At 38.2% G+C, this 27,956-nt stretch overlaps 2 protein-coding genes across 2 annotated transcripts; both read left to right on the forward strand.

The window, feature by feature from the left end:
* Positions 1-114: 114 nt before the first annotated feature.
* Positions 115-8,197, forward strand: arrdc1a (arrestin domain containing 1a). The gene is made up of 8 exons (XM_077240843.1): positions 115-341; positions 3,020-3,130; positions 3,219-3,269; positions 4,608-4,762; positions 4,883-5,065; positions 6,379-6,555; positions 6,775-7,291; positions 7,508-8,197. The coding sequence occupies exons 1-8, from the start codon at positions 224-226 to the stop codon at positions 7,543-7,545; spliced, it is 1,350 nt and encodes a 449-aa protein (XP_077096958.1). The 5' UTR covers positions 115-223; the 3' UTR covers positions 7,546-8,197.
* Positions 8,198-10,671: 2,474 nt separating this feature from the next.
* On the forward strand, positions 10,672-27,832 carry ehmt1a (euchromatic histone-lysine N-methyltransferase 1a). Its single transcript, XM_077240851.1, has 24 exons — positions 10,672-10,801; positions 11,541-11,607; positions 11,810-12,210; positions 12,747-12,846; positions 12,944-13,050; positions 13,150-13,393; positions 13,806-13,951; positions 14,216-14,359; positions 17,573-17,781; positions 17,913-18,005; positions 18,151-18,233; positions 19,948-20,054; positions 21,907-22,029; positions 22,142-22,243; positions 22,470-22,574; positions 22,913-23,067; positions 24,574-24,741; positions 25,122-25,266; positions 25,360-25,437; positions 25,679-25,794; positions 25,904-25,990; positions 26,544-26,622; positions 26,801-26,976; positions 27,074-27,832. Exons 2-24 carry the CDS (start codon positions 11,589-11,591, stop codon positions 27,273-27,275), a joined length of 3,189 nt encoding a protein of 1,062 aa, XP_077096966.1. The 5' UTR covers positions 10,672-10,801; positions 11,541-11,588; the 3' UTR covers positions 27,276-27,832.
* Positions 27,833-27,956: the final 124 nt, after the last annotated feature.

Here is a 27,956-nt window from a genome sequence, read left to right on the forward strand (position 1 = left end):
CAAGGTGCCATCGCAGGGCAATGGCTCAGTGTTTTTCGTTTGTTTGTTTTTGTTTTTGTTTTTTGTATGGCTTTTTTATGTTTTTGGTGAGGACCGCATGACTCAGCATGACTCCGAGTGACGTCACTACATCAGGTGCGTGACGTCGACAGCAACAGGTAAAGCATTTCCTATATTCATTGTGAATCGCTCACCCACCTGTTCACGGTGGATAGAGAAAAGAATGGGAAAGCTTCAGGAATTCGAAATAACTCTTAATAACAACAAAACGACTTATAGTCCCGGCGAATCCCTCTCTGGAACCCTGAAAATCTCAATTGCACAGCCCATACCATGTAAAGGTAGGTGATCGCACACCGCAGCCACCCTTTGTGTTTTTACTGGATTTAAAAAAAAAAAGTTTCTTAACACGTTTACACTTTAAAGTAGCCTACCCTGCGTGTGTATCATACGTAAATGTTAGCCAACTGCTGTTTTTCAGATGCTTGGACGTTTATGGTTGGTATTTTGTCTTCGCGCATCGAGGACTGAAACTGGCGTCGACTCGAGCGAAACTTGTTGCGGATATTTTATTGACATACCAACATGGTGCCTAAACCTCTAACCGCTTTCGTTTCTATTGGATTAGTTCTCCTAAATTTCCGTAAAAACAGAAACAGAGTGTACTTAAGAACATTGGCATGTTTATAAACACGCTTTAAATGTTTAATCTCAATCTACTTCTCGGTAACGTGCCAGGTGAACAAATCGCAGTTTCGGATATCAGCCTCAGCATTTTGAAACGGTGGCTGAGAAAATAACATATTTAAGTTAGGCACTTGGACTTAAATAGTCTAAAGAAACATAATGGTTGTAACGCATGAGCAGCTACTTTGCGGTGTTTATTGTTTTTCCGAACAAGATTTGCATAGGCTATTCATGTCTTAAGCCTTTTAAAGCGTGTCAAATCATTCAGTCCTTTATACATCCTTAAAATTGTTCAAATTTTCAAATCTGGACTCACTACCATATATAAATGCAGTACGGTCAGCTGCCTGGTAAATAATGCATCGTTTCACTCACCACCTGTTTTAAGTACACCTGTTCATGTTAAGGTCTGATATTCTGACACGGCTAGACAACAAGTCTGACATATTCAATATTTCGTATTAAATATTTTTTATTAGGAGAGTATAAATCTGCTCTGATTTCCTGATATATAAAATTATTTTTTTCCTAGATTACATAGAAATGTAAGATTTTTATGTAAAATAAGCTTTAAAGATCCCACTAGATATGCTAAATCAAAATTGAAGTTTGGAAAAAGAGACTTCAATATGTTCTGCCCAGACTTGGACTGACATTTGCGCTTGTAAAGCCATTTTATGGAGTTTTTATTATCAAAAAATGATCAAAATATCATTTTTGTTGTCGTTAAGAGAAATTGCCAATTTGATTGTAGGTTTCCACTTATAAAAACACTTACAGGACAGGACAGGGGACGGTAATACCCACCAAACCCTGTCCTGTCCTGTATTATATTGATGATTGTATTGTATTGATAATTGCACACCACATTCCATTCAGCTATGTTTGTTTATACACCCATAAAACTAATATGAAAGTAACCAATGAAATCTGTAGTCAATAAAGAAAATGGGATCAAGCTGAAATATATATATATATATATATATATATATATATATATATATTTTTTTTTTAATATAAAATAAATATATAAAATATAATATAAATAAATAAAAAATCAATGTGAACAAGGAAGTATGATTAAAAGTGCATTATTTTTGAGAACTGCTGTGGACTGGGCATTTGTGATAAGACTGAAAATGCATCAGAGTACAGTCAGATCAGATGATCATTCAAATATAATAACAATGACAAATATAAATTCACACCTAAAGTAACAGTATCAGTTATGCAGAGCTAGAAGTCATGTGGTTTTGTCAGTGGTTTGGGGCTGGTCTGTTGTTTGATGATGAATACTCATCGGACTGGTTCGCTCACATTCCAGATCAAGGACAACAAGAATAACAATCGCACACAGTCTCCATTACAACTTCATGGAGAAGTGAAGTCAGCCGACAGTATTTGAAATGATAACTGTTTGAGTGTTTATTGTTTAGATTTCTTTTTTTTGACCTGAGCAATGCCCTTTTTGCCTGCTTTTCATGTGTATTAAAGATGCTTTTTTAATGGTTGGACAATATTTCACCCACATCAGTTCTTGAATGTCAGTTTAGTACCACTCGTTCCTTTTAAAGTAAGTCCGATTGAAAGATTCCAAATGTTGTTGTTGTTCACCCAGTTTCTTTCTAGAGTCTCTTCTGACATATTTCCCATGGTTGCTTGTGTATCTGTGGTAACATCTCTGCTTACTAGCGCTCAATGTGTGTCTGGGGGGTAGAGAGAGAGACAACGAGAGAGACAGAGATAAAACATAGTGAGAAAACATACATAATCTGAAAAATATCAATACAAAAAACAATCTGCAACAAAGAATCTAGGAAGGCAAATTATTATAGAGATGAACATGCATATAAAGTGTCTGTATTAATATGCACTCACACGCAATATGTATTTTCTCCATGTAGAAATAATTAGAAGGTTGCAAAACATTTCGTGAGAAATGAGAAGTAAAAAAAATTGCTAACCTCAATGCTTTGTATGTTCTAGACCTCCCTTGTTGACTGTGTATGCTTAATGTGTTCTTGTCCGTTACCATGGCAGTCTGAATGTGTTAATGCAACATCCTGCCGTCAAAAGAGAAGGAGATAGTGAGGCCAAATTAAGTTTAAGTCTAGGAACAAGCCTCTCATCTTGGTGCCAGACAATTCCATTCGTCAATTACTGACACACATGAAATATTCCTTTAAATAGCTGTTACCAAGAATTCAACATAACCTCATGCACTGATCATTTCTTGTCAATTGAAATGTCATTTTCAGCATACAGTATTAGTATTAGAATCAATGTAGGCATATTTCTTTTGACTGACCGAGATCTTTTATTTCCTAATCAGCAATCAAAGTGAACTGCCAGGGCTTCTGTGGAGTGACCAGCAAATCAAATGACACTGACTGGACAGAGGAGGAGCAGTACTTCAGCAGCTCAGTCTCAATAGCAGATAAAGGTACACAGGGGACATGGTCTTACTCGCACATTAAATGGCAGAATGCTTGTTCAAATTCCTTACTGATTCTCCCCCATCTGTTTCCCAGGCACTCTGAAAGAGGGCGAGCACAGTTTTCCCTTCAAGTTTCTCTTGCCAGGTATGACACACTTTTATGCAACTGAACTGACCTGTCGCCCTGCATTCCTTCAAGATTCTTCAGGTTAACCATTGTTTGTTTATCCTCAGCAACAGAACAACAAAACCCTTTAAAAAAAAACCTAAACTTTGTATAACTTAATAATCACGACCTAATAAGTGTGAGTCACCGAATGTACGAATATAGGAATAAGTTTTCAGTTCTAATATAGGAATACGTTTTTGTCCTATATGTGGATGAACCATTTAAAATTTGGGGTCTGTAAGTTTTTTAATTTTTTTTGAAAGAAATACAGTAAAAACGGTAATGTTATCAAATTTAAATTTGACATAACTGGTATTATATTTTAAAATGTAATTTATTTCTGTGATAGCAAGTCTGAATTTTAAGCAGCCATTATTCCAGTCTTCAGTGTCACATGATCCTTCAGAAATCATTCTAATATGGTGATTTGCTGCTCAAGAAAAATTTCTTATTATTAAAGTCGAAAACAGTTGTGCTACTTATTATTTTTGTGAAAACTGTGATCATTTATTTTAGGACTCTTTGATGAATAGAAAGTTTAAAAGAACTGCATTTTTATTTGAAGTAGAAATCTTTTGAAACACTATAAATGTCTTTACTGTCACTATTGCACAATTTAATGCATCCTTGAAAAGTGCAAAGATTTAATAGTATTAAATATTAAATATCAACCCAATATTTAGATTAATTGTATTAAATTTCTTTCTTTCTTTCTTTCAAACAAACCCCCCTCCACAAACAATCTCCCAAAACCTTTGAACAGTGGTGTAAAAGTAAATAAAACAAGCTGATTTTGTTTGTGATCCGTAAAATCACTAAAGCAGGAATAGACTTTTTATCCAAGTATTTCCAGTGCAGTCCCACCCTTTCCAGCTAAGAGCAGTTAATAAATTTTTCACAGAATACTGGTGCTTATTATGATGTAACTTGTTGATTCTCATAATGCCAGTCAATTGTTACAGAGCTAGAGGTTAAATTGGATTCCTTTTATTCACTCTTTTCACATTGTGAAGCCAAGACATCCTGCTAGCCCATCTAGTGTCTGGAACTGCTATTTGAAACCTCCATCTGCTGTTCCTCTTTTATCTGAGACTTTTTAGCTCCACCTGAAAGAACAACAGCATTCTCAGCGAAACGTGTCTTGTCATGCTGTAGTGTTGGCTTCTGTGGGTTTAGCCTTTTGCTACAAATATTTGAGCTTAAAGCATAATGCACCCTTTTAAATCTTTTGCTTGAAAAGAACATTATTGTAATGCAAAATGCCCAAACTTTAGTTGTGAGAAGTCACCAAATGAATTCATTGTTCTTTTGTAGCTGCTGCTCCAGCATCATTTGAAGGGCCTTATGGACGGATTATATACAGAGTTCGGGCTTTCATAGAGACGCCTCGTTTTGCAAAAGACTACAAGATAGAGAAGCCATTCTCTATGTTGTACACAGTCAACCTGAATGAAATACCTGGTATACAGGTATGTGTGCAATACAGACCTCCAAAGAGAACAACCACAAATTTGACTACTTGTATGCTGCATGGATTCATGCTCTGTTATTTAGTGCCAGTAATTTACATTACTATTTGCTTTGTGCAGGAACCCAGCTCATCTTCTGTAACCAAGAATTTCTCATACATGCTTGTTAAGAATGGGACAGTGGTGCTAAACGCTGAGAGTGACATGCGAGGATATATCGCTGGACAGATCATTAAAGTGTCTGCTGAGATTGAAAACAAATCTGAGAAGTCAACAGGCCACGTGGTTGCCAGCCTAATGCAGGTAAGATGACACTAACTACTTGTTGATTGTGTTGTGCTGTTGTAGACTGCAAGTGATCTGGATTATGAATCCTATTATAACAATAAACAAGGTAAAAAATATTTAAACTGTTCTGCATTAGATTATATTTCACACTAAATGTTTTCAATGAGCTCAATAATTAAATATAGTGTGTAAAAGCAGTGTTCAGTATTATTACAGGGGGATACAATATTGTTCAAAAGTTTGGGGTCAGTTTTCTTTTAAATAGAAATTAGTATTTTTATTCAGCATAGATGCATTAAATGTATTAAAAGTAACAGTAACATTTTGAACTTCTCTTGATCAAAAAATCCTAAATATTAAGCAGCACAACTGTTTTCAACATTAATAATAAATGTTTCTTGATATTGGAATCACATTAAAATGATTTCTGAAGGATCATGTGACACTGAAGACTGGAGTTATGGCTGCTAAAAATGAAGCTTTGCCATCGCAAAAATAAATGACTTTATAAAAAAAAATCTTGTTCTGTATTTTTGATAAAATATGTGTAGTCTTGGTGAGTAGTACAAGTGATTCAGAAACATTAAAAAATCGTATCCCAAACTTTTGACCGGTAGTGTACTGCATGTCTGCCTATTATTCATATTAGCATTGGCGGCTCATGGATTTTAAAATGGAGGAGGCACAGAGGCACACTAATTGAAGTGGTCTGGGGATCCACTTTTGAGGAGTTCTTATATTATTATTATTAGCTGCTGGCTTTTTTGGTCACTTTTAGACATAAATTAATTCATTTGTAGCTGCTCCATGAATGGTCTTTTGGTAAATTTGTTGGCGATCAAATATTTAGTATCTTTTCTGTCCATAAATAAGGTAGTTGGTACATTATCAAACTAATATTACGTAATTTACTTAAAATGTAAAGTAAAATGGTGATTGGCTATGGATTTGCCTCCCATCCCCTTCTCTATCCTCTCAGACTCACCTTAGCAGTTTTCCGAATGGCACGTTCGGTGAAGAGCAGTAGTGGTTCTGACTTCAGTGATATTTTATGGTGTGATGATAATGGTGAAATTGCAAACAAGAAATTTACATTCTGAGACATGAAATTATATGAATGACTGGGAATTTTAAATTAACATTAAATCTTCCTTCTCCCATTTTCCACCTCTCAATTTTGGGTAGGCTGTGCCTCCCTTGCCCCCTCCGACATGCCACCACAGATTAGTTGACTGATATGGGTTTATCAATGGTTGTAGTTGAATATGCAGTTACATCTGTGGTCAGTATCATAATATGATAGTATATTGCTCATCTTTTCATTTCAGAAAGTGACGTATAATACCAAGAAGCCGACATATGACTTGCGGGCAGTAGCGGAGGTTGAAGGACCTGGAGTTAAGGGTGGAAATAAAACTGTATGGAAAGAGCAGATAATTGTGCCAACTCTTCATCAGTCCTCCCTGACTGATGGAAACCTCATCCATGTCTGCTACTACATTCAGGTGAGTTTTTGTTATGCATAATGTAATGTAGGGCAAGTCCTGTAAGTGTTTTGCTCCATTGGTGAGCATTTAATAGCTGGCTGTACATAATCACTGGCAACATGCATATAAGAGAGATGCATCTTATCAGATACATTCATTCATGCAAAATACATTTGGTATTTCCTGCTTCCTTCCTCTCAATGAATGTCATTTGCATGTTCGTTTCTGCTTTTTCAGGTCTATTTGAAATACCCAGAGGTATCATTAACACTGCCCATCTACATTGGAAATGTCGCAGTGGATCCCACTCTGCCTTCCTCCTCCCGGCCGGTTCCACCCATGCCAGCCCCACGCAACAACTCCACCCCTGCCCCTTCTCCTACTGCTCCCGCTGAAACAGACCTTCCCAGTCTGCCACCACGCACAACCCCAAAACCTGCACCCAAGCCTAGGCCTCGTAGCTGCTACGTAGCGTCCCCCAGTGCGCCTCCAGCGGATTTATACCCTGAACTCCCAGGTGTGGCTAACTACAATGGGGAAATGACAAAAAGTGCACAGATTGAGTCAGGTTCCCAGGTTGCAGTGTCCCCTAATGCATTCAGCTACGCTCCTGGACTCAGCTTCAGAAAGAGACAGAACGGCCTATCAGCACTGCCATTGAGTTCATCCTCCAGCCCTCAAGACACAAACAGGGATCACATGTCCGCTTCAGCAAGCTTACCTCCAAATTATAGGAGTTCAGCATATCCACATGGTATGGGAAAATCATTGCATTGACACATTTGAATAGTTGTATGTTTATTTAGTTATATGATGTGATTCAGTCTGTGGATCACGTCATATAAAATCTCTTTGTGAAACAGGTCTTAGTTTTGCATTTTAATATTTAAAATGTAGAATTTCTATTATTATTATTATTATATTTCATTGATCATTCAATGATGATTAATTTGATTTGATTTTTTTACAGAACCCCCACCTTCTTATGACGATAGCTTCAATACATAGGATGTTACCCAACCAAAGGAAGAAGGGAGAAAAACATTGAAAACATTCATAACACTCCTGTGACTTCATCATAATAAATGCAGACATCAAGCACTTTTGAACCAAATGTGTAAAAATACAAATTCTGAGTTCTAATATTAAACCTGGTCTAATACTTCAGATGTGGTTTGGCAGCTATAATGCCAAACAGTTGAAAAATGTTAATTACAATGTCATTGGAAATTAGATCTGACTCTTGCAAAAGTTATTTTACACATTTGTTTTTGTTTGGAGTTTTATCATGGAAGAGTATTAAGTACTCTTTTACTATTAGACTATCCCTTGTTTTGGACATGCTTGCAATCACACAACCTCCAAGGTATATTTGCTTATATTAGTATGTTCAGGCTTTCCTGATAAGCTACAGAAGGATCCAGTTCTAATTGAAATTGTAACTTCATATATAGACCATGTTTGGATACACTAATCATCCTCATTATACGAGACTACTGAATATTCTAAAGGTATTTAATTATTCTTTTCTGACTTTGATAGTATTTTCCCCTCAAGACAATTTTATTGCACACTACTTGATTGTTAAACTTTTTGTATTTAAGCAGTGATTTGCATTTATATGTAGTGTACAGATTAATAAAATTCTTTTGAAAATCAATTTCTTCTGAACAGAATGGGATTGAATCAATGACGTTTCTTGTGACATTGATATACATCTTTGATAGACTTCCTTTAAGCCTTCTAAGTGTGTATTAAAGATCAGTGATGTTTCAAGCTGTCAGGTGTACCATAAAACAAATAGGAGAAATGATACAGGTCAGCCTTAAGGTGACTACTGGTGTGCATCAGAGATCAGGGCCCGTATCCCTAAAGATTCTGAGAATCCTCTCAGAGAGCTCCTAACTTAACCTAAAAATTCCTTGCCAGGAGTTTTAGCTTAGAAGTGATTCCAGAACATTTTCAGTGAACTCTGAGTAAGGAATGGATGGAAAATCCTATCTTAGTGAGGAGGTGTGGTTGACCCCGTTGCTAGGTATGAGTCATCATTTCAAAAGCCGTGATTGGTTGATCCTAAAAGTTTGATGAAAATGAACTTTTGGTGATAATGAGCAATGTACCCTCAAATCAATAAACATAATTATACACTCTAAGTTTATGCAGACTGTAATTGTAAATAGTATTTCACATTCAAGAAAATATCTGGAAAATGAATAGTAAGCTGTAGGTGTTATAGCCTAACATTAGAATCTAAAATATGTGAAAACTTAAGCTCATTACACCCTGTTCAAATAATGATTCGTCTTATTTGCTCATATTAATATCCTAGCTGGCATATTTTGCACTTTCACTCCCATATGGACCCCATTGAAAACAAGATGGCCTATCTCAAGGGGCTGTCCTTAATGAAGTAGAAATTGCAACGTTACAACTCAGTGTGGTCTTACCGAGGGTAACACGGCTCAGCTTTCATCAATGTCTGTAGCGTCTTAATAATTCCCTGTCATCCAGTGTTTGCAGGACATCCCTCCTGCCTCCTCTGTTGGATATTTTGTGCAGCTGCTTAGGGGAACTCCTAAACCACTAAAAGTCCTCTTCCCTGCTCTTAGCAGATCTCGCCTTAGGAGCCCTTTTAAGCGCTAGGAATCTTGAGGAATAGCTTTTATATTAACTGGGATTTTCGTGTCACTTTTAGGGGAAATTCTAAGAAAACGTAATGACTCTGAGAATTTTCTTAGAATTTGGCCGCTAGGAGCCACTTTTTGCACAAAAATTCTTTAGGGATACGGGCCCTGGGCCCGTATTCATAAAGATTCTAAGAATCCTCTCAACTCTTAATTTAGCTTAAAAACTTTTATGTAGGAGTCTTAGCTCAAGAGCGATTCGGGACCGATCTGAGAGCAACTCTGAGTAAAGAAAAGACAAAAACTTTTATCTTAGTGAGGAGGCGGGGTTGACCCCGTTGCTATGTATGACACAATCTTTTGTAGACTGTGATTGGTTGGTAGTCCAAGAAGGGAAAAAAGAGTGATTTTAAGTATAGGGTCTATTCTAAGCCTTCACTTTGAAATTACATGCATAATTTTTCCTATTTGACCGTTCTCACACACACACACACACACACACACACACACACACACACACACACACACACACACACACACACACACACACACACACACACACACACACACACACACACATTATTTATGTTTATATAAATCCTTTTTTTTTAATTTACCATGCTGTTAATTTCTTATAAGGTATTTGATTGGCTTAGAATTATAAAAATTATTCCACTCTTTCCGATTACACTGATTGCTGGCATGTCTATTTAAGTGGTGGTTTGAATGTTGGTTTTAATGTAACAAACATGGAATCAAAACCAAGAAGGATGAGAAAGCCCAACTGCACAGCGGAACAGTGTTTACTGTTAGCCCATTTAGTGGATGAACACAAGGCCATCCTTAAAGGAAAATTCGGGCCGGGTGTCAAGCTATAGCGTCTTATTAACTCACGGTCATTCAATGGCTGCAACTATGTCATCTTTCTGCCACTTTCTCCTCCGCTAAAGAAACTCTTAAGCCTCTTAAAAGTCCTCGTCCGTGCTCTTAACAATTTTGAGCTTAAGACCTCTTTTAAGGGTTAAGATGCTTTCTGAAATACTTTTTTCTTTACTGGGATTTTTTCTTTAATTTTAAGAGAAAACGCCCACATTTCTAAGAATTTTCTTAGAATTTTGTCACTAGGAGCTACTCTTTGCATTAAGATTCTTTATGTATACGGGCCCAGATGTGCATGTTAGTATATAATAACTTCCAGGGTTTTACTTTAATGAATTTCTGTAGGTAATTATTTGGACTCCATTTGTTGAGGTTCCCCACACACAAACAAAAATGTCTTAGTTTATTTTTTAATTTTTGTGATATAGCCTACGTATACGTACGTAAATTTTAAATAAATTAATGTATTATAATATATTTTTTGTGATATACGTGAGAAACGTGAATCTTAAATAAAGTGATAAATACTGACAGAAAATACTTTCGGGTTTGTTACTGAGAAGTTGTTCATCGAGTGTAACATTTTGGCTAAAACCTGTTTTTGTACTCCTCAACCTTTCACCTTACCAGTAGAGGGCGCTGTGTGGTCACATGACAGTCGGAGGGCGCATGCAGCAGGGAAGTAAAGAGAGGAAGGCAAACCTATATACTTTCGGAATGAACCTTATTTTACAAAAATGCAAACCATCATAAGTTAACGGGTAAGTATATGCAAAGCTGTTATTTTGTGGATAAATGTTCCAAGACCGACGTTGTTGTATTTATAGGTGCATGCATGTTTTCGTATAGAATTGTGCTGTTGTGGCTTATGTCATGCGCGTGTTATGTTAGCTACATTGTTTCATGTTGTTCATCCCACTGTGAGCGCGCTACATCCGACATAAACATTAACACATGTTGTTGTATTTCTCAGTTAAGACGCATTAAATCACGAGGATGATAGTGGGCTGTCATGTTTCTTTAGCAATGGAAAGAACGGAAGATTTAGCGTTTTAATTTGGAGGGCCAAAGATACAGATTTGTTGGCTGTCCCAAAATCTGGTGGGATGTAATCAGACAGCATTTGATGGCCAAAATGCCCTAGGTAGACAGCGTACTAGATTTCGAAACGCAGCCCTTCTGAGATAGTTGCTTATATATATATATATATATATATATATATATATATATATATATATATATATATATATATATATATATATATATAATATATACACACACACACACACACATATATATATATATATATATATATATATATATATATATATATATATATATATATATATATATATATATATATATATATATGTGTGTGTGTGTGTGTGTATATATTATATTAAATAACTGATTAATATAGACATTGTGAAAATAATAAAGTACTGATCAGATCAATTTTTGTTCTATTTTAAATTCTACCACTGTAAAATTCTCATATAGAGGAAGGAACTTGGAGGTGGTCTTGGATTGCTCCAGGTTCCCTCTGCCATGGCCAAGTCCAAGAAAAGTGAGTTAATTGATTTCAAAGTTATTCATGCTTCTAAATAATTACATTCCCGTCATTATGCTTCAGTTAATGTATTCCATACCACAACAATGTCTGGTATTCTTCTTCAGATTTGATTCACTGATCAAGTAAAAAAAAAAAACACCACATTGTTTTCATACCTTATTTTTTTTTTACATATTTCATTATGGTATGATTTTAGGTAAGGAAAACCCTGCGAATCCTCCAAAAAGAGGCAGGAAGCCTAAATCCCTCGGAGCTGCTCCAAAAGCTGGTAAACAACAGAGCTCTCCAGGCAACAGGAAGAGCACAGGGCCCAGCTTTCAGCTTCACTTTGGTCAGACACCCCATAAGCCACCAGCTGAAAACATCATGTCAGGAAACCATGACTCTATCCAGCAAGATAAACAAGATGCTCCAGAAACACAGAGTTCTGAGTCTGGTAATGCTGCCAATAGCATCCCTACCATGTTCTTACCTGCAGCCAGACACGAAGGGGATGCTCAGAGAGAGCCGGAGGAGTTTAAAGCTGTGAATCCTGCTCCTCCACGTTTGGCTTGGAAAACGATGGTTAGACCAGCACCAGCTCCATCTGCTCTGAAGGTAGCCGGCGGTTTGCTTGCTTATGTTATTTACTTTTTAGTTGCATGCAGGCATCATAGTAATAAATGTGGAAGGTGCATTAAAACATGATTATTGATTATCTCCAAAAAGTTTGGGGGACGAACAGACATTTCGGAATGTGGTTGAAGATTTGTACTGATGGGTTGTAAAATGAATGGGGCCTGGGACAAGAAAAAATGTATGGTGCCTCTGATCCGAATGAATAGGTTAAATGAGTACCTTAGTGAGTCCCCCTTCATCAACCCCTGAAAGTAATGAAAACAAAACCCAAAACACATTTTTTCAGATTCTTTCATGAATAGAAAGTTTAAAATAACACAATTTATTTAAAAACTCTTTTGTAACATTATAAATATCTTTACTGTCACTCCTGACCAATATAATGCATCTTAACTGAATAAAATTATTTATTTCTTTAAAAAAAATCATTCTCCCCCCAAAGTTTATGAAAAAAAGACATATATATATATATATTATATGTATGTCTATTTTTGTTAATGCAACAACTTTCAAAGACAATGAACAGAGTGAAAAGCGTGAATGAGAGAGACGTGGAGTCTTCACCCTCACAGCATCTCCTTTTATCTCAGGAAGTCAAAGACTCAACACAAACAGGTAGGGTTTTTTTTAGCTAAAAATCTAAGCTGAATTAAATTTAGAACACACAAGAGTAAAACAAATGGCTTGCTCCTTTGTTTGTATCCTTCTGCAGCCTCCAAGAAGAAGAAAAGAAAAATGGGCTTATATAATTTTGTTCCCAAAAAGAAACCGAAAGTGTCCAAGAAACAGAATGTCTCGTTGTCCTCCTCAAATGCGCAGGTCTGATATCTAGCACATTAGAGACTACTTCCATGTGTATGAAATTGAGTCATCCATCTCAGTTAAATCTGAACATTTAAGATCTTTGTTTCCCTGCAGGAGTCCTTACATATAGCAGGATCCAAAGGTGGGCAGATGTCCATTGAGGAGGCATTCAAAAATAAAGTTAGTCCTGAAAAACCAGAGCAGCATACTTCAAGGGATGAGAAAGAAAATGCAGCACAAGAACAACTGCACAAGAACAAGGAATCGGAGGGTGTCTCACAAGGCCATGCTGAAGAATACACAGAGCTGCCTCTACATGCTCTTGCTCATGATAGCATGTTCACGGCAATTCCCACAGGTACATGATATCTGCACCTGAAGACGATAGAATTGAGGTCCACTGCTTGCTCGCTTTTTATGTATCTCATGCTGCCACCTCATGAAATGCGTATACTTCCTGTCTGTTTGTTTTCATCTGATAGGTTGATCTCAGAATGAGCAGAGACAGGTTTAAGACAGAGCATTCTGATTTTGTGAGGCAGTAAGACCACATGGCAACATACATGCAGACTCTTGTGTAAAAATAAACAACATTTTTTTGCACATTCGCTTAATTTAATATTAGATCATGGACAGAAATAGTGTGAAAAGGAAGAGTTTATTGCATAGGATGTTCTAGTAGCCAAACAGTTAAAGAATTACTTTCAAGTTCTTAAACCCAGTTATTTATGCTTAAATTGAACAGTGCAGGTGGTTTTTGTGTTTATCAGGTTTGCCGGAGGATAAAGAGAACATGGAGGCTGATGACATGTTGGAACCTCCACTGTGTAGTTGTCGCATGGAGACACCGAAGAATCCAGATGTAGTAACTTTGGCTGAGGGCAAGTGCATGGCTGTAGAGAGTGTGGATGGAAAGGTAGAACATGCTTCATCTCTTTTATTTTCCATCTGTGAAAGGTTGCAAAATGAACTCATTGGCTATATTCACACTGCTGCAACGGTCATTTTTAGGGTGCTAAGTATAGTTGTGTTCACTTTTGTGAAAATAACTGTAGCATATTGCAATGTCTTTGTGATAGCATTATACTAATGTGTTTGATTGACTGAATGTTAAATAGATTTCAAGAAAGTGGACACTAACTGGATTTTTAAGTGAATATGATTTTCTCTCTCTCTCTAGCTAAGCTTATGTCGGAAGGTGATTCTGAAGCAGGAAATGATGCGTCCCTCTCTGAGGATTCCATTGCTCGTGCTGTGCGAGGATCATCGTGCGGGCATGGTGAAACACCAGAGCTGTCCAGGCTGTGGATTCTTCTGCAGGGCTGTGAGTAAAAAATACACTACCGTTCAAAAGATGGAGTCAAAAGTTATGTTTTTGAAAGATGCCTCTTACTGACACAATGTCTGTGTAGCAATGTTCAGGGAAGAAGGAGGCGGGAACCGGCGAACATTCAAATACACTTTATTAAAATAAAACAAAACAAACTAAAATACCGCCAGCAGCCCCTCGCGGACGACTGCTGGCTTACCTAAAATAAACATAACGGCCAGCAGCCCCTCGCGGACGACTGCTGGCTAAAATAAAACACAAATACAAAAAACAAAACTCAACTAAAATACAGGTCTGTTCCTCTCTCGATCATCAACGTCGTCGCTCCTCCTTTATGCTTCCGCTCCTCCGTGAGAGATGCGAGACCGATGTGCTTCACAGGTGTTGCTCATTAGCAATCGCACCACCGGCCTCGCGCCGTTCTCTCATGTCCCTCGGCCGTCCTGTTCGCCACATACCCCCATCGCTCCTCACAGGCCGGGGGTTACCCACGAGCCTGTGCCTACTCCCCCCCCCCGGCGGCGGCGATCCCTGGGGGGTATGGACCGACAAGCTGAGGGAAACGGAGACGGAAGCATGAGGAGCGACAGATCGAGAGACCAAAAAAAATTGGTCCGGTTCCCACAACGCGCTGCCATCTGGTCCCCCACCAGCTGGGCGATCTCCTCCGCGTTGCCTGGCGGTGACGCTGGGTAGCCCTCGGTGGACGGCTCAACGCTCCTCCGCCGCCCGGTGTACGGCGACGGCTCCTTGGGCTCTAGGGCAGACGGTAGGAGTCCCCCGCTCGCTGCTCCTCCCCTTTTCCTGGTGGACGGCAGCAGGCTCCGTCCCACGGCGAGCGGCGGCGACTCCCCCACTCCCTCCCGGACGGCAGCCGCCCCTCCAACTCCCAGGCGGCCGGCAGCGAGCTCGACCGTCCCACCGGCAACTCACTCCAGCGCACCGCCTCGAGTGTCCATGGCCGCTCCTCCCCGGCTCCCTGCTCCTCCCCTCGTTCGGCGGATGGCAGCAGGCTCCGGCCCACGGCGAGCGGCGGCGACTCCCCCACTCCCTCCCGGACGGCAGCCGCCCCTCCAACTCCCAGGCGGCCGGCAGCGAGCTCGACCGTCCCACCGGCAACTCACTCCAGCGCACCGCCTCGAGCGTCCATGGCCGCTCCTCCCCCGCTCCCTGCTCCTCCCCTCGTTCGGCGGATGGCAGCAGGCTCCGGCCCACGGCGAGCGGCGGCGACTCGCGCACCATGCTCGATGGCACCGCGGATTCCCCACAGCGGCGAGGACTCTCTGACAGCGCTTTCCTCCCTCTTCCCGGGTTTCGGCACCAGTGTAGCAATGTTCAGGGAAGAAGGAGGCGGGAACCGGCGAACATTCAAATAAACTTTATTAAAATAAAACAAACCAAACTAAAATACCGCCATCAGCCCCTCGCGGACGACTGCTGGCTTACCTAAAATAAACATAACGGCCAGCAGCCCCTCGTGGATGACTGCTGTCTAAAATAAAACACAAATACAAAAAACAAAAGTCAACTAAAATACAGGCCTGTTCCTCTCTCAATCATCAACGTCGTCGCTCCTCCTTTATGCTTCCGCTCCTCCGTGAGAGATGCGAGACCGGTGTGCTTCACAGGTGTTGCTCATTAGCAATCGCACCACCGGCCTCGCGCCGTTCTCTCACGTCCCTCGGCCGTCCTGTTCGCCACAGTCTGCATTTAAAAAAAATAAAATAAAAATACAATAAAAACAGAAATATTGTAAAAATACAATACAAAAATTTAAATTGCTTTAACTTTTAAATATATCAAAAGGTAATTTACTCATGTGATGTCAAAGCTGAATTTTTAGCAGCCATTACTCCAGTCTTCAGTGTCACATGATCCTTCAGAAATCATTCTAAAGGCCAATTCACAGCGTACCGACAGATGCCGACAAACATAGACAATCACTAGATTACAGTTCAACACTTCTCAGACATTCCATGACCTGACAAATGCCAAGTGAACATGTCGAAAACGAGCGATGAATTGTCATCTTTCGGTGTTTGTCGTGCGATGTGATTTGGCCTTAAAGCCCCGATATACTCACGGTGATGCTCTTTTTCGCTCTTTGTTGAGGGGTAAAACAAAGTTCGAAATACGTGAGCAGAGATATACTGTTATCGAGCATCTGACGCCGCCCACACAGCTGAGAACAGCGCTTATATGAATAAAGCATAAGAAAAGCATCTCATCATAGCAACGTGGATATGTCTGCCCGAGCTCTGCAATTCGGCACTATTTATATTGAGCTGGGCCATTTATTTATGCAACACGTTATACAATAGATTGCTTAAAATCAAGCAGCTTTACCATATTAAACATGAAACATATAAAACAGTGTCAGAGTCTCGTTTCATCAGAAGTACAACTTCATTTTCTACACCTACATATTATGTAATCACCACAGAACAATGGTAGTTCAAAGGTATTTATCAGCCAGAGCAAACTTTTCTGGAAAGTTCTCTTTGGCAAACTGTTTCTTTTTGCCTAAAAGAAGTTTTGGCCTGATTAGGTCACATCAGTTCGTTCTTCGTTTTCGCTTGAAGTATATCAGGGCCTTTAATATGCTGGTTTGGAGCTTAAGAAATGTTTCTTGTTAACAATGTTTAAATGTTTTGTGGAAATCTGACATTGTTTTAGGATCCTTTGATAAATAGAAAATTCAAAAGAACAGCATTTATTTGAAACAATGTAAAAGTCTTTATTGTTACTTTTTGACCGATTTAATGCATCCCTGCTAAATGAAAGTAGTCATTTTATTCTAAAAAAAAAATCAGTGGTGTATGAAGTGGATTTTTTTGAGAAGTATCCCAACATTATGAATGTATTTTTTTTTAAATAGTGCACTCATCATTTTTTTTGTGTGTTTTAAAAAAAAAATAGGTTAGGGGAATAGTTTTTGTGTTGGTCTTGGAATGCCGTTATTGAAATGTGCAGTTATGACATTTTATCAGCTATTAGCACTCAGCAATGATTAATTAGTGTTTTTAGCACACTGATATGACTACAGACTTGTGTGTGTGCATGATTTTAAAAGTACTATTCCTTTAGGGGCTGCACTTTTTAATGATGAAATATTACTGAGTACACCTTTAACAGTTCAGTTATGGACATTAAACCCTGATACACTGAAATGGCAAAGCTAACATCATAGCGTTCTGTTTAATCCAGGGGACGTTTATGGAATGTCAGCCAGATGAGAACATCTCTCACCGTTTTCACCGGAGCTGTGCGTCTCTGATCAGAGGTCAGGTCTTCTGCCCCCACTGCGGCGAGGAGGCTAGTCATGCTAAAGAACTCACGATCCCCAAACCTGACTGTGTTACTGCAGTGCCAACAGCTGCTGTGCCCGCACACAAAAGAGACACCGCCTTAATGGAGTAAGTTTAGATCCTGGTGTTTGATTGTGTAAACTGGACTTGTTCCCAGCTTATTTCACTTGTCTAATGTTGTGATGTGTTTGCTCACCCTGGTTACTTTGTTATATATCCGTTATGATTGTTTCTCACAGCAGGGCTAAACTGGACTCTGTAACTGTTGGTGGAGCTGTTGACCCTGCTAAAGAATCAATGGAAAGCGTTTTAAATGCACTGGAGGATGGGAAGTAAGTATCCCTGTCTATTATCACTACTGTCTTGGTCCTGTATCATTACATCCGTGCATTATTTATTATTATTTATTTGACTGTTCACAATTAGTAGACTTGCTTTGTTACCTAAGCTTAAAACAATTATTGCATATTTTTAAAGGTATAAGAAATTCAAGCTGCCCCCAAAGCAGCTTTATTTCTCTGCTAAGAGAGGAGAGCTCCAGAGGATCTTGCATATGCTGGGTAAGACCTTTTTCTGGCAATCAGTTTACACACACACACACACACACACACACACACACACACACACACACACACACACACACACACACACACACACACACACACACACACACACACACACACACATATATGTATATATATATATGTATGTGTATATACAGTTGTGGTCAGAATTAATGGTACCCCTGGTAAATATGATCAAAAATAACTCTGCATTGTTTATCCTTTTGATCTTTCATTCAAAAAATTTGCAAACGTCAAACCTTTCATTGAAGTAAAAGAATTGCGGGGGAAATCATATTTATGAAATTTATTAAATAAATGTTTTTCTCCAAAACACGTTGGCCACAAATATTGGCACCCTTTTATGGGCTTTTGCCGTCTCCTTTTGCCAAGATAACAGCTCTGTGTCTTCTACTATAATGCCTGATGAGTTTGGAGAACACCTGAGAAGAGATCAGAGACCATTTCTCCACAGAATCTCTCCAGATCACCAAGTTCATGTTGGTGCTTCTTCTCTTCAGTTCAGCCCACTCCTTTTCTATAGGGTTCAGTTTAGGGGACTGGGACGGTCATGGCAGAAACTCCATTTTGTGCTCATTTACACATTTTTATGTTGATTTTGAGTTTGTTTTGGATCATTGTCCTGATGGAAGATCCAACCACGGCCCATTATAAGATTTATAGCAGAGGCCGTCAGATTTAGATTTTTTATCTGTTGGTATTTGATAGAATCCACAATGCCATGTATCTGAACAAGATGTCCATTGTCCAGGACCTCCAGCAGAAAAATATGCTTACAACATTAAAGATCCAACAGTATATTAAATTGTACACATGGGGTACTTTTTATCCTTGTGTGCACCTAACCCGTCTAGCGTGTTTGCTGCCAAAAAACAGCCTCCCAGACAACATTTGGAGATGTAGGGGTTGTTTAATTTAAAAAAATAAATAATTTTTGGTAGGCTTCTCCATCTGTGATCCCTGGAGAGTCTTTGGCCACTCAATCTTTCCTCCTCACCGTGCATTAAGGCAATATAGACACGCGTCCTCTTCCTGGCAGATTCATAACATCTTTAGTTGATTGGAACTTCTTAGTTATTGCCCTGATGGTCAAAATGAGGATTTTCAATGCTTTAGCTATTTTCTTACAGCCCCTTTCTATTTTGTGATGCTCAACAATCTTTTGATGCACATCAGAACTATATTCTTTGGTTTTACTAATTGTGATGGATGATTAAGGGAATTTGGCCTTTGTGTTTCCTCTTATTTAAACTCCTGTGAAACAAGAAGTCATAGCTAGACAATTTCATGTTTCTAGTCACCCTGGTGTGCTAAAAAAAAAGGTAAATACAATGGGAATATACTTCAGAGATATTTTACTCGTAAAAGATTCTAGGGTTGCCAATAATTGTGGCCAACGTGTTTTGGGGAAAAACATTTATGCCATAATGTGATTCCCCCCCCCGCTTTCAATTCTTTTACTTCAATGAAAAGTTAGATTTTTGCAAATATTTTGAATGAAAGATCAAAAGGATAAACCATACAGATTGATTTTTTTACAGCCATTTTTAATCATATTTACCAGGGATTCCATTAATTCTGACCACAACTGTGTTTTTTATATATATATATATATATATATATATATTATATGCATGATAGTACAAACAGCTTTGTGATTGATATGTGTGGTTGTTGTGATGGTAATCAGTAGAAGGTGTGGACCCAAACTTGCGGATGGACAGCGAGAAGAGAAAGACTCCCCTGCATTGTGCTGCTGAGGAGGGCCATAAAGAGATCTGCCATATACTAGTGCAGGTACTGCATATGCTAACAATGCACATTCAAGGATTATCTATGTTCCCTTAAATATATACTACCATTAAAAAACGTCAGTTAGGGTTGGCAAGGTTTTTTTGTGTTTTTGAAAGAAGCCTCTTATGTTCACCACGAGCATATACATTTATTTGATCTAAAATGCAGTAAAAACAGTAATATTGTTAAATATTTTTTATATAAATTAAAACAATTTTCTATTTTAATGAAATTTATTCCTGTAATGATACAGCTGAATTTTTAGCAGCCATTACTCCAGTCTTCAGTGTCACACAATCCTTCTGAAATTATTCCAATATGCAGATTTGGTCACAATTTAAAACAGTTGTGTTTCTTGATATTCCCACATTCACATTCTTCACATAACGGTGATCTTTTTTTTTTACAGGATTCTTTGAAAAATAAAAATTTAGCATTTATTTAAAAAATAATTTATTTGTAACAATATTAAAATTCATTAATGCTACTTTTGAGAAATGTAACCCTGAATGCTGAATGAAAGTTTTAATTTCCTTCTTTAAAAAAACAAAAAAACAAAATCATTGTACTGACCCACAAACTTTTGAATGGTATTGTAAAGTATTTGATGCCATTGCTTTATATAACATGTTTATGAACTTGAATTACTTTTATTTTACTTTTAAAATCACTAATATCACGGCATGGTCTCAACTTTCATAGTCATGCTGATGACATTCAAATTTATTTCAGGGTTAAACCCAACCTAGTTTGTCCACCCACTTCTGTTGTCTCTTGCCTTCAGGAACTTATAACATGGATGTCTGATAACTTCTTACAGCTTAATGCTGGTAAAACTGAAATCCTGTTGTTTGGGCCTAAATCACAGAGCTTACCCGAGCATGATTTCTTTTTATTGTTATTGATGGTGTCCAAATTAGGCCTTCAAAAGCTGTGCGGAACCTGGGAGTTTTGTTCGATTCTTCGTTATGTTTTCACTCACACATCAGTCAGGTTGTTAAATCATGCTTCTTTCACTTGCAGAATATTGTTCGCATACGCACCTCTCTTAACTTTGGACTTTGGTTAAAACTGTTATCCATGGTTTAATAACCTCCAGGTTGGACTACTGTAATTCGTTATATAGTGGCCTACCCACCAAAGCTATACACCGCCTTCAAATGGTACAAAACTCTGCTGCTCGAGCCCTTACATTTAAAACAAAATCTGCACATATCACTCCTGTCCTTTACCAGTTTCACTGGCTTCCTGTGGTCAATCCCGCATCCAGTTTAAATTTTTAGGCTTAGTTTATAAAGCCTATCATGGCCCCGCACCTAAATACCTCGCTGAGTTAGTGCAACCATATGTTCCAGCTCGGACCCTTAGATCTAGCAATGACAATTTGCTTGTCGAACCCAGGTATAAACTCTCTACTGTGGGTGGTAGGGCTTTTAGTGTTGTAGGCCCTAAGCTGTGGAATAAGCTGCCGTCTGATCTTCGTGCCACCCCTAACCTACAGACCTTCAAATCGCAACTTAAAACTCATATATTCACCATGCTCAGTAAATAATTATTTCCATTCTATTTCTCTGTCCTCCACTTTTTCATTTTTTATGTTTCATGCTTTCTTTATCAAACTTCTCATGCTATTTATTTATAGTTATTGGTTGACTCCATCTGATTTCTGTTTGCTTGATTATTATAACAAGCTGATTGCTTGTCTCTTTGTCTGTAAACTGTTTGTATTATTTTGTGAAGCGACATTGGGTTCTTGAAAGGCGCTATAAAAAATAAACATTATTATTATTAATATAATGTGTTTTAAGGAATGCTGAATTTTAGTAATGCGAATGATCTCTTTATCTTTCTATAGGCTGGTGCAAACCTGGACATGTGTGATGTGGAGCAGAGAACTCCTCTAATGTACGCCTGTGAGAACAATCATCTAGAAACAGTGAAATACTTGCTGAAAGCTGGTGCTTCTACTGGTCATAAGGTACCATGGCAGCCCTTTTTTTTGCTACGGTTATCTTATACTACATGCTGAGACTTGTATGCCAAGGCTTTTGCATGTCTAAAATCTAGTAATTCATGCTTTCAACTTACAGGATATGAGAGGCTCCACATGTCTTCATTTGGCAGCCAGAAGAGGACACACAGATGTGCTGCAGTATCTCCTTTCCATGGCATCCGTAGATGTCAACTGTAAGGTAACACTGTGCACAATTTTGTTATTGGTGTAAAAAATATACATTTTGTGTACTTGCCATATTTATTATTTAAATTATATTAAATTACATACATTTTATTTGTGAGGATGTAGAGTACTCAACTGCAGAATTACCCACTGTTGGATGCTACATGGATACTGGAGTGCTTAGATGCTGTTATTAAAGGCATTGTAATAATAATGGGTTTATGGGTTCCTCTGGTCAGGATGATGGCGGGTGGGCTCCTCTTACCTGGGCAACTGAGAATATGCGTTTAGAGCAGATGAAGATGCTGATCTCAGCAGGAGCTGATGTCCAAATAAGAGATAAGGTCTGTGTCTGCGTATTTCAGCTTTTTGATGCAGATATTTATCTCACCTTGTTTGTTGATCTTTAAAATGAGACTGCACAAATGCATCACTGCATTGAACTTTGCTATCATAGGAGTGAATATCCTTTTGAAATGTATTACAATATAAAACCGTAAATTGTAATATTTCACAATATTACTGTTTTGACAGTATTTTTGATCAAATAAATGCAACCTTTTTGAGCATAATTTTTCTTTAAAAAAATCTTACTGAACTCAAACCTTTGAACGGTAGAGTATACCGATGGATTCGGGAATATATCCACAGAAATGAATGTTGCTTGTGGTCTGATTTCTAGGAGGAGAATGTCTGCCTCCACTGGGCAGCGTTCTCTGGCTGTGATGAGATCGCTCAGCTGCTGCTTGAAAAGAGATCTGACCTACACGCTGTGAACATCCATGGAGACTCACCTCTCCACATCGCTGTCAGACAGAACCAGCTGGATTGTGTAATGTAAGTGTAGAACAGAGAGAGTATACCTAGATAGCTGGAAGCAAAAGCCGCTTTATGATATGAGCCAAAGGCACCTTAAGGGAAGTAATTTCACTCAAGGCCAACTGAGTAACACTAAAAGAAACACACAGGGTTTTTCTGTAGCCAATAGAAATACAAGTACATTTCATATCTGCTTTAATAAATGACTTTTGGATGTACTGGATAAAATTTCCTAAATATTTTGAGCATTGTTATTTTTTCCCAAATGTTTTTTTAGTATTGTTCCACCTCCTATTTACACTGTCTCTGTGTTATGATCCCTATTAACATATATCTAAACAACTTAAACACAATAAATAGATTCCCAAACTTTTTTGTCAGCCGAACAGCTTTGATCTCAAATATTTGCTTCAATTGCTCCCCGATATTTTAAGTTAACATTTTAATTATTTAATTTGTATGTTCACAACCTCTGATGTTGGTTAATGTTCACATGACATGCTGGTAAACAAACAAATAATAAAAAAATAAATCAAATCAAATATTTTTTTAACACTTAAACGCATGCCCTCAGGTCTTTATTGACCCGGGACATAATTCACTACCCTCCTCCTCAATCATTTTTTTAAGTTAGACATCCACCTTTTTAGTATTCCTCAATCAATTCATTATAAACAGTATAACAAGAAAAAATTATAAAGGAATGCCTGTTTTCCCATTCTTTTTTTTTTGGTAAAAATAAATTGTATTGTAAAAAAGTATATATTTTTTTCCTGCACACCAATAATTGAATGTTTAATGACTGAATAAGTGAAACTCACCTTTATTCCACAAGGTGGCAATGTCTGAAACACAATGATGAAGTGACATTTCACTCGTAGCTATCACACTCGCAAGCAGAAAACAAAAGAATAGGAAGTATCACCAGAAAAGCTTCTAATGGCGATTTACTGCACACTGAACGCAATCAGATATTAGTGTCACTGTCACTTGATGGTGGATCTGGTAAGGGAGCTGTCAAAATATTTATATGTTTGAGATCTTATGATTTAAATCTGTAATGGCTTTTTTTCTTCAACTCACTAACCTCTTGCATTTCCCTCACTAACCCTAGTTTGGGAATCCCTGAATGAATCTTAAGGCCAAGACACATCAAGCTGAAATCAAAGAACTAGCGGTGACAAAAGCCAACTGTTTGAATTTGTGACATAAAGCTGCGCTTGAACTTTATGAGAACTATATTTCTCATTCAAAAATAGAAGCCAAAACTAGGACTGCAGATATACAAACAGTAAATAAAGTAAACCGTAAACAGAGTGATTTCAACATGCTGAACTGCCGTCCACGTGAGGACATACTGCAAAAACTAGCCCAAAAGACGCTCGCCGATGGCCTGACGTTGACCGTCAGCTGACTGTTGGCTTGGTGTGTCACGGCCCTAATGTTTGTAGCATCAAGGAATTTACAAAGGTTTGTAGTTGAATCTGTCAGATGTACAGGAATAATCTGAAGCTTTGTCTGTAGGCTGTTTCTGTCTCGAGGAGCAGATGTAAATCTGAAGAACAGGGACGGCGAGACTCCTTTGGACTGCTGTATTATAAATTCTAAGATGTGGACAATCCTGAACACCAATAAGAAGCTGACAGATGCTAGGAGAGGCAGAGACGGCCTCAGAGAAAGACTCCTCTGCAGGTAATGCAAGAACACACGGATTAAATCTTTGACCACAGTCAGCATTTTAGAAGTTCTGTCCTTTCTCCAAGCATCTTGTAGATGTTGTTGGAGTTCTTATGGATTTAGTTTGTCTGAACTAAGCTCCCATGTTTTGTGAACTATTATTGTTGCTACTCTCTATTGATAGTGCAATTTAAAGTGCTATGAGTTTAATTAATAAGTGCTGCATATTTGCTGAATCAGCTGAATCACTTTCCCATTCATTTAGCTTGACTTCAATAAATCTATAGTTTCCACACATTTCTGAACATGTGCAGCTTAGAAGGAAGATTGGCCCCAAAAATATTTGACACAGAATGTGGGGAAATCTTACGTTACTGTTGTGTGTGGTGTTTCAGAGATGTGTCTCGAGGCTATGAGGACGTCCCTGTGCCCTGCGTGAATGGGGTGGACCTTGAGCCCTGCCCCAGCAACTACAAATATGTTCCAGAGAACTGTTTTACATCTCAAGTAAATATAGACGAAAACATAACTCACTTACAGGTAAGAGGCTGTCGTAGTGTCAAAAGCCATAACAAGGTAAATGCTGTTATTACAGCTATATGAAATGCTCGTCTCTCTCTCTCACTGTAATAGCACTGCAGTTGTAAGGATGACTGTGCGTCCAGCGGCTGTATCTGTAGCCAGCTCAGCATGCGCTGTTGGTATGACAAGGTAAGATGCTGCTAGTGCTAAATTATTCATTTATGCAGAATAAATGACATGATAATAATACAGTGACATAAACAATTGATGCCAGTCCTGTTTTTTTTTGCAGCTGTTCCACAACATGTTACTAGTCACTAACCACGACTATACTGTGATGTTATCTTGGCCTTGTGATTTTAGGGGGATATGAGTAACGCTTATTATTAATGATTCTTAAAAAATGTATTTATGATTACTTGGTACCCAGGATGGCCGCTTGCTGAAAGAGTTCTGCAGGAATGATCCACCGTTCCTGTTTGAATGTAACCACGCCTGTTCCTGTTGGAGAACATGCCGGAATAGAGTGATACAGAATGGCCTTCGGTAATATAACTAATATATATATGCATTGTTGCATATGAGTGCATAAATTCAGAGTTTAAAACACATTCAGAGAATATTTTTCACAACTTCATAATTTTCTAATCCTCAGGGTGAGACTGCAGGTGTTTAGGACTGAGAGGATGGGCTGGGGGGTCAGAGCACTGCAGGATATCCCAGAGGGAACCTTTGTATGCGAGTATGACCCTCTCTTCTGATCAGTTGCTTTACACTTGTTTGGATATCACTGTTTTTAATGGCTTTTATTATGATTGTCTCTACATATTATAAAATAGAAGATATTTTATTTTATTTTATTTTGGTAACCAGACAGTTAACGGTAGCCATCGCCTTCCATAGTATTTTTTTTCTACTATGAAAGTCAGTAGCTATCATCAACTGTTTAATTTCCGATATTTTTTTTAAATATATCTTCTTTTGTGTTTAACTAAAGAAACTCATACAGGTTCGGAACAACTTGAGGATGAGTAAGTGATGACAGAATGTTTATTTTTGGGTGAACTATCCCTTTAACATGGTATATAAGTGTTTTATTGTGAAAAAAGGACACACAGCATAGCCCGTGTTCTGAAAACCGCTCCTACTGACTCCAGTGTCAACCATATTCATTTAATGTGACATTTGCTACAAAAATTAAAGCCATTAGGGGAATTATTAATTATTCAGACATGATTAATCTAATGCTGTTTTGGTTCAATACTTTTGCCCTACGGATTTTGCTCTGTGTGCAGGTTTGCAGGTGAAATCATTTCTGATGGAGAAGCTAATGTTCGGGAAAATGACTCATACATGTTCAACCTAGACAATAAGGCAAGTTTAGAGGTTTGTCTTGTCAAAATTGTGCGATTAGAAAGCAAAAATGATTAGAATTTGCATTTCATACTTGTGACTTCCAGGGGGCGCTAAAGTGTGTTAAAATGTGGATGGAGCTTAAGCACACGTTTGCGTCGTATTTGTGTGTATTTAATGGTGACTTTTTTTTTTCTAGGTTGGAGAGGTCTACTGCATTGATGCCCAGTTCTATGGTAATGTTAGTAGGTTTATGAATCATCTTTGCGAACCCAATCTGTTCCCTGTCCGCGTGTTCACCAAACACCAGGACATGCGCTTTCCTCGAATTGCACTCTATGCAAGCAAGCCTATTCAGGCTGGAAACGAGCTTGGGTAAACCTTTATAGCTTGTTTTCTTTTTGATTAAACCTCTAGCTCTTTTTATCCCTTATTATTTGCCGTATTTATCCATTCTTTTCTCTTTCATCAGGTTTGATTATGGTGATTCTTATTGGCAAATTAAGAAAAAGTACTTCCATTGTCAGTGCGGCTCTACGAAATGTAGATACTCTGAGACCGTTCCGGGCCAGAACCACGCAGACACCACAGTCCGAATGCTAGGTGATCAGACCGTTGCTCAGGTGGAACAAATTCAGTCAGCTAACACGGCTATATCAATTACTCAACCCTGAGGCCTCCACTCGGACAGCGGGATATGCTGTGGCCTTTAACGAAATATGGTTAGGAGTGCAACACATAATTTCCTGAATCTCAGCTCCAAGTGAGGACAATTTGTGCAGAGATACATCATCATTTTATCACCATGCCATTGAGGACATTTTGTAATAAGATATTTAATCAATGGCCTTTTGTATCTGAATGCGTGTCTCACAGGGGTTTTTTCTTATTAGGATGATGAAGAGGCTCCTTATTTGTACAAGATATATACATTAGCATAATACACATTTCTAATAGATATTTTTAAGCATACTTTTTTATATGCTTGGTATTAAAAACAAAGGGTTTTTAGCCAAATACCATGAGTAAAATGAAATCGTAAGTAGAACAGATAAACAAGTTCTACTGGCTAATTTTTTTTGCAAAATTTTTTTTTTTTACTCTGTCTTCTCAGGAGCAGAGATCAGGGCTTTTTCTAATCTGTTTTTATTGAAATTTCACTATGAATTTTAATTTTACAGAATTTGAATATCCTATCTGTGAGAAATAAAGCTTTCAGTGTTTTTAATTATTCATTTCGTCATTTGTAATTTAGCTGTGGCCCACACAAAGCACACCAATTTCACTAAAGCACATTATGAATTACAGGTATGTAACAAAATCAGTGTTTCATCTGTCACTCCATCACACACACA

The sequence above is a fragment of the Siphateles boraxobius genome, unplaced genomic scaffold (assembly GCF_051911475.1).
Source record: "Siphateles boraxobius isolate OS27281-9 unplaced genomic scaffold, OSU_SipBor_1 24, whole genome shotgun sequence".
Lineage (NCBI taxonomy): Eukaryota > Metazoa > Chordata > Actinopteri > Cypriniformes > Leuciscidae > Siphateles > Siphateles boraxobius.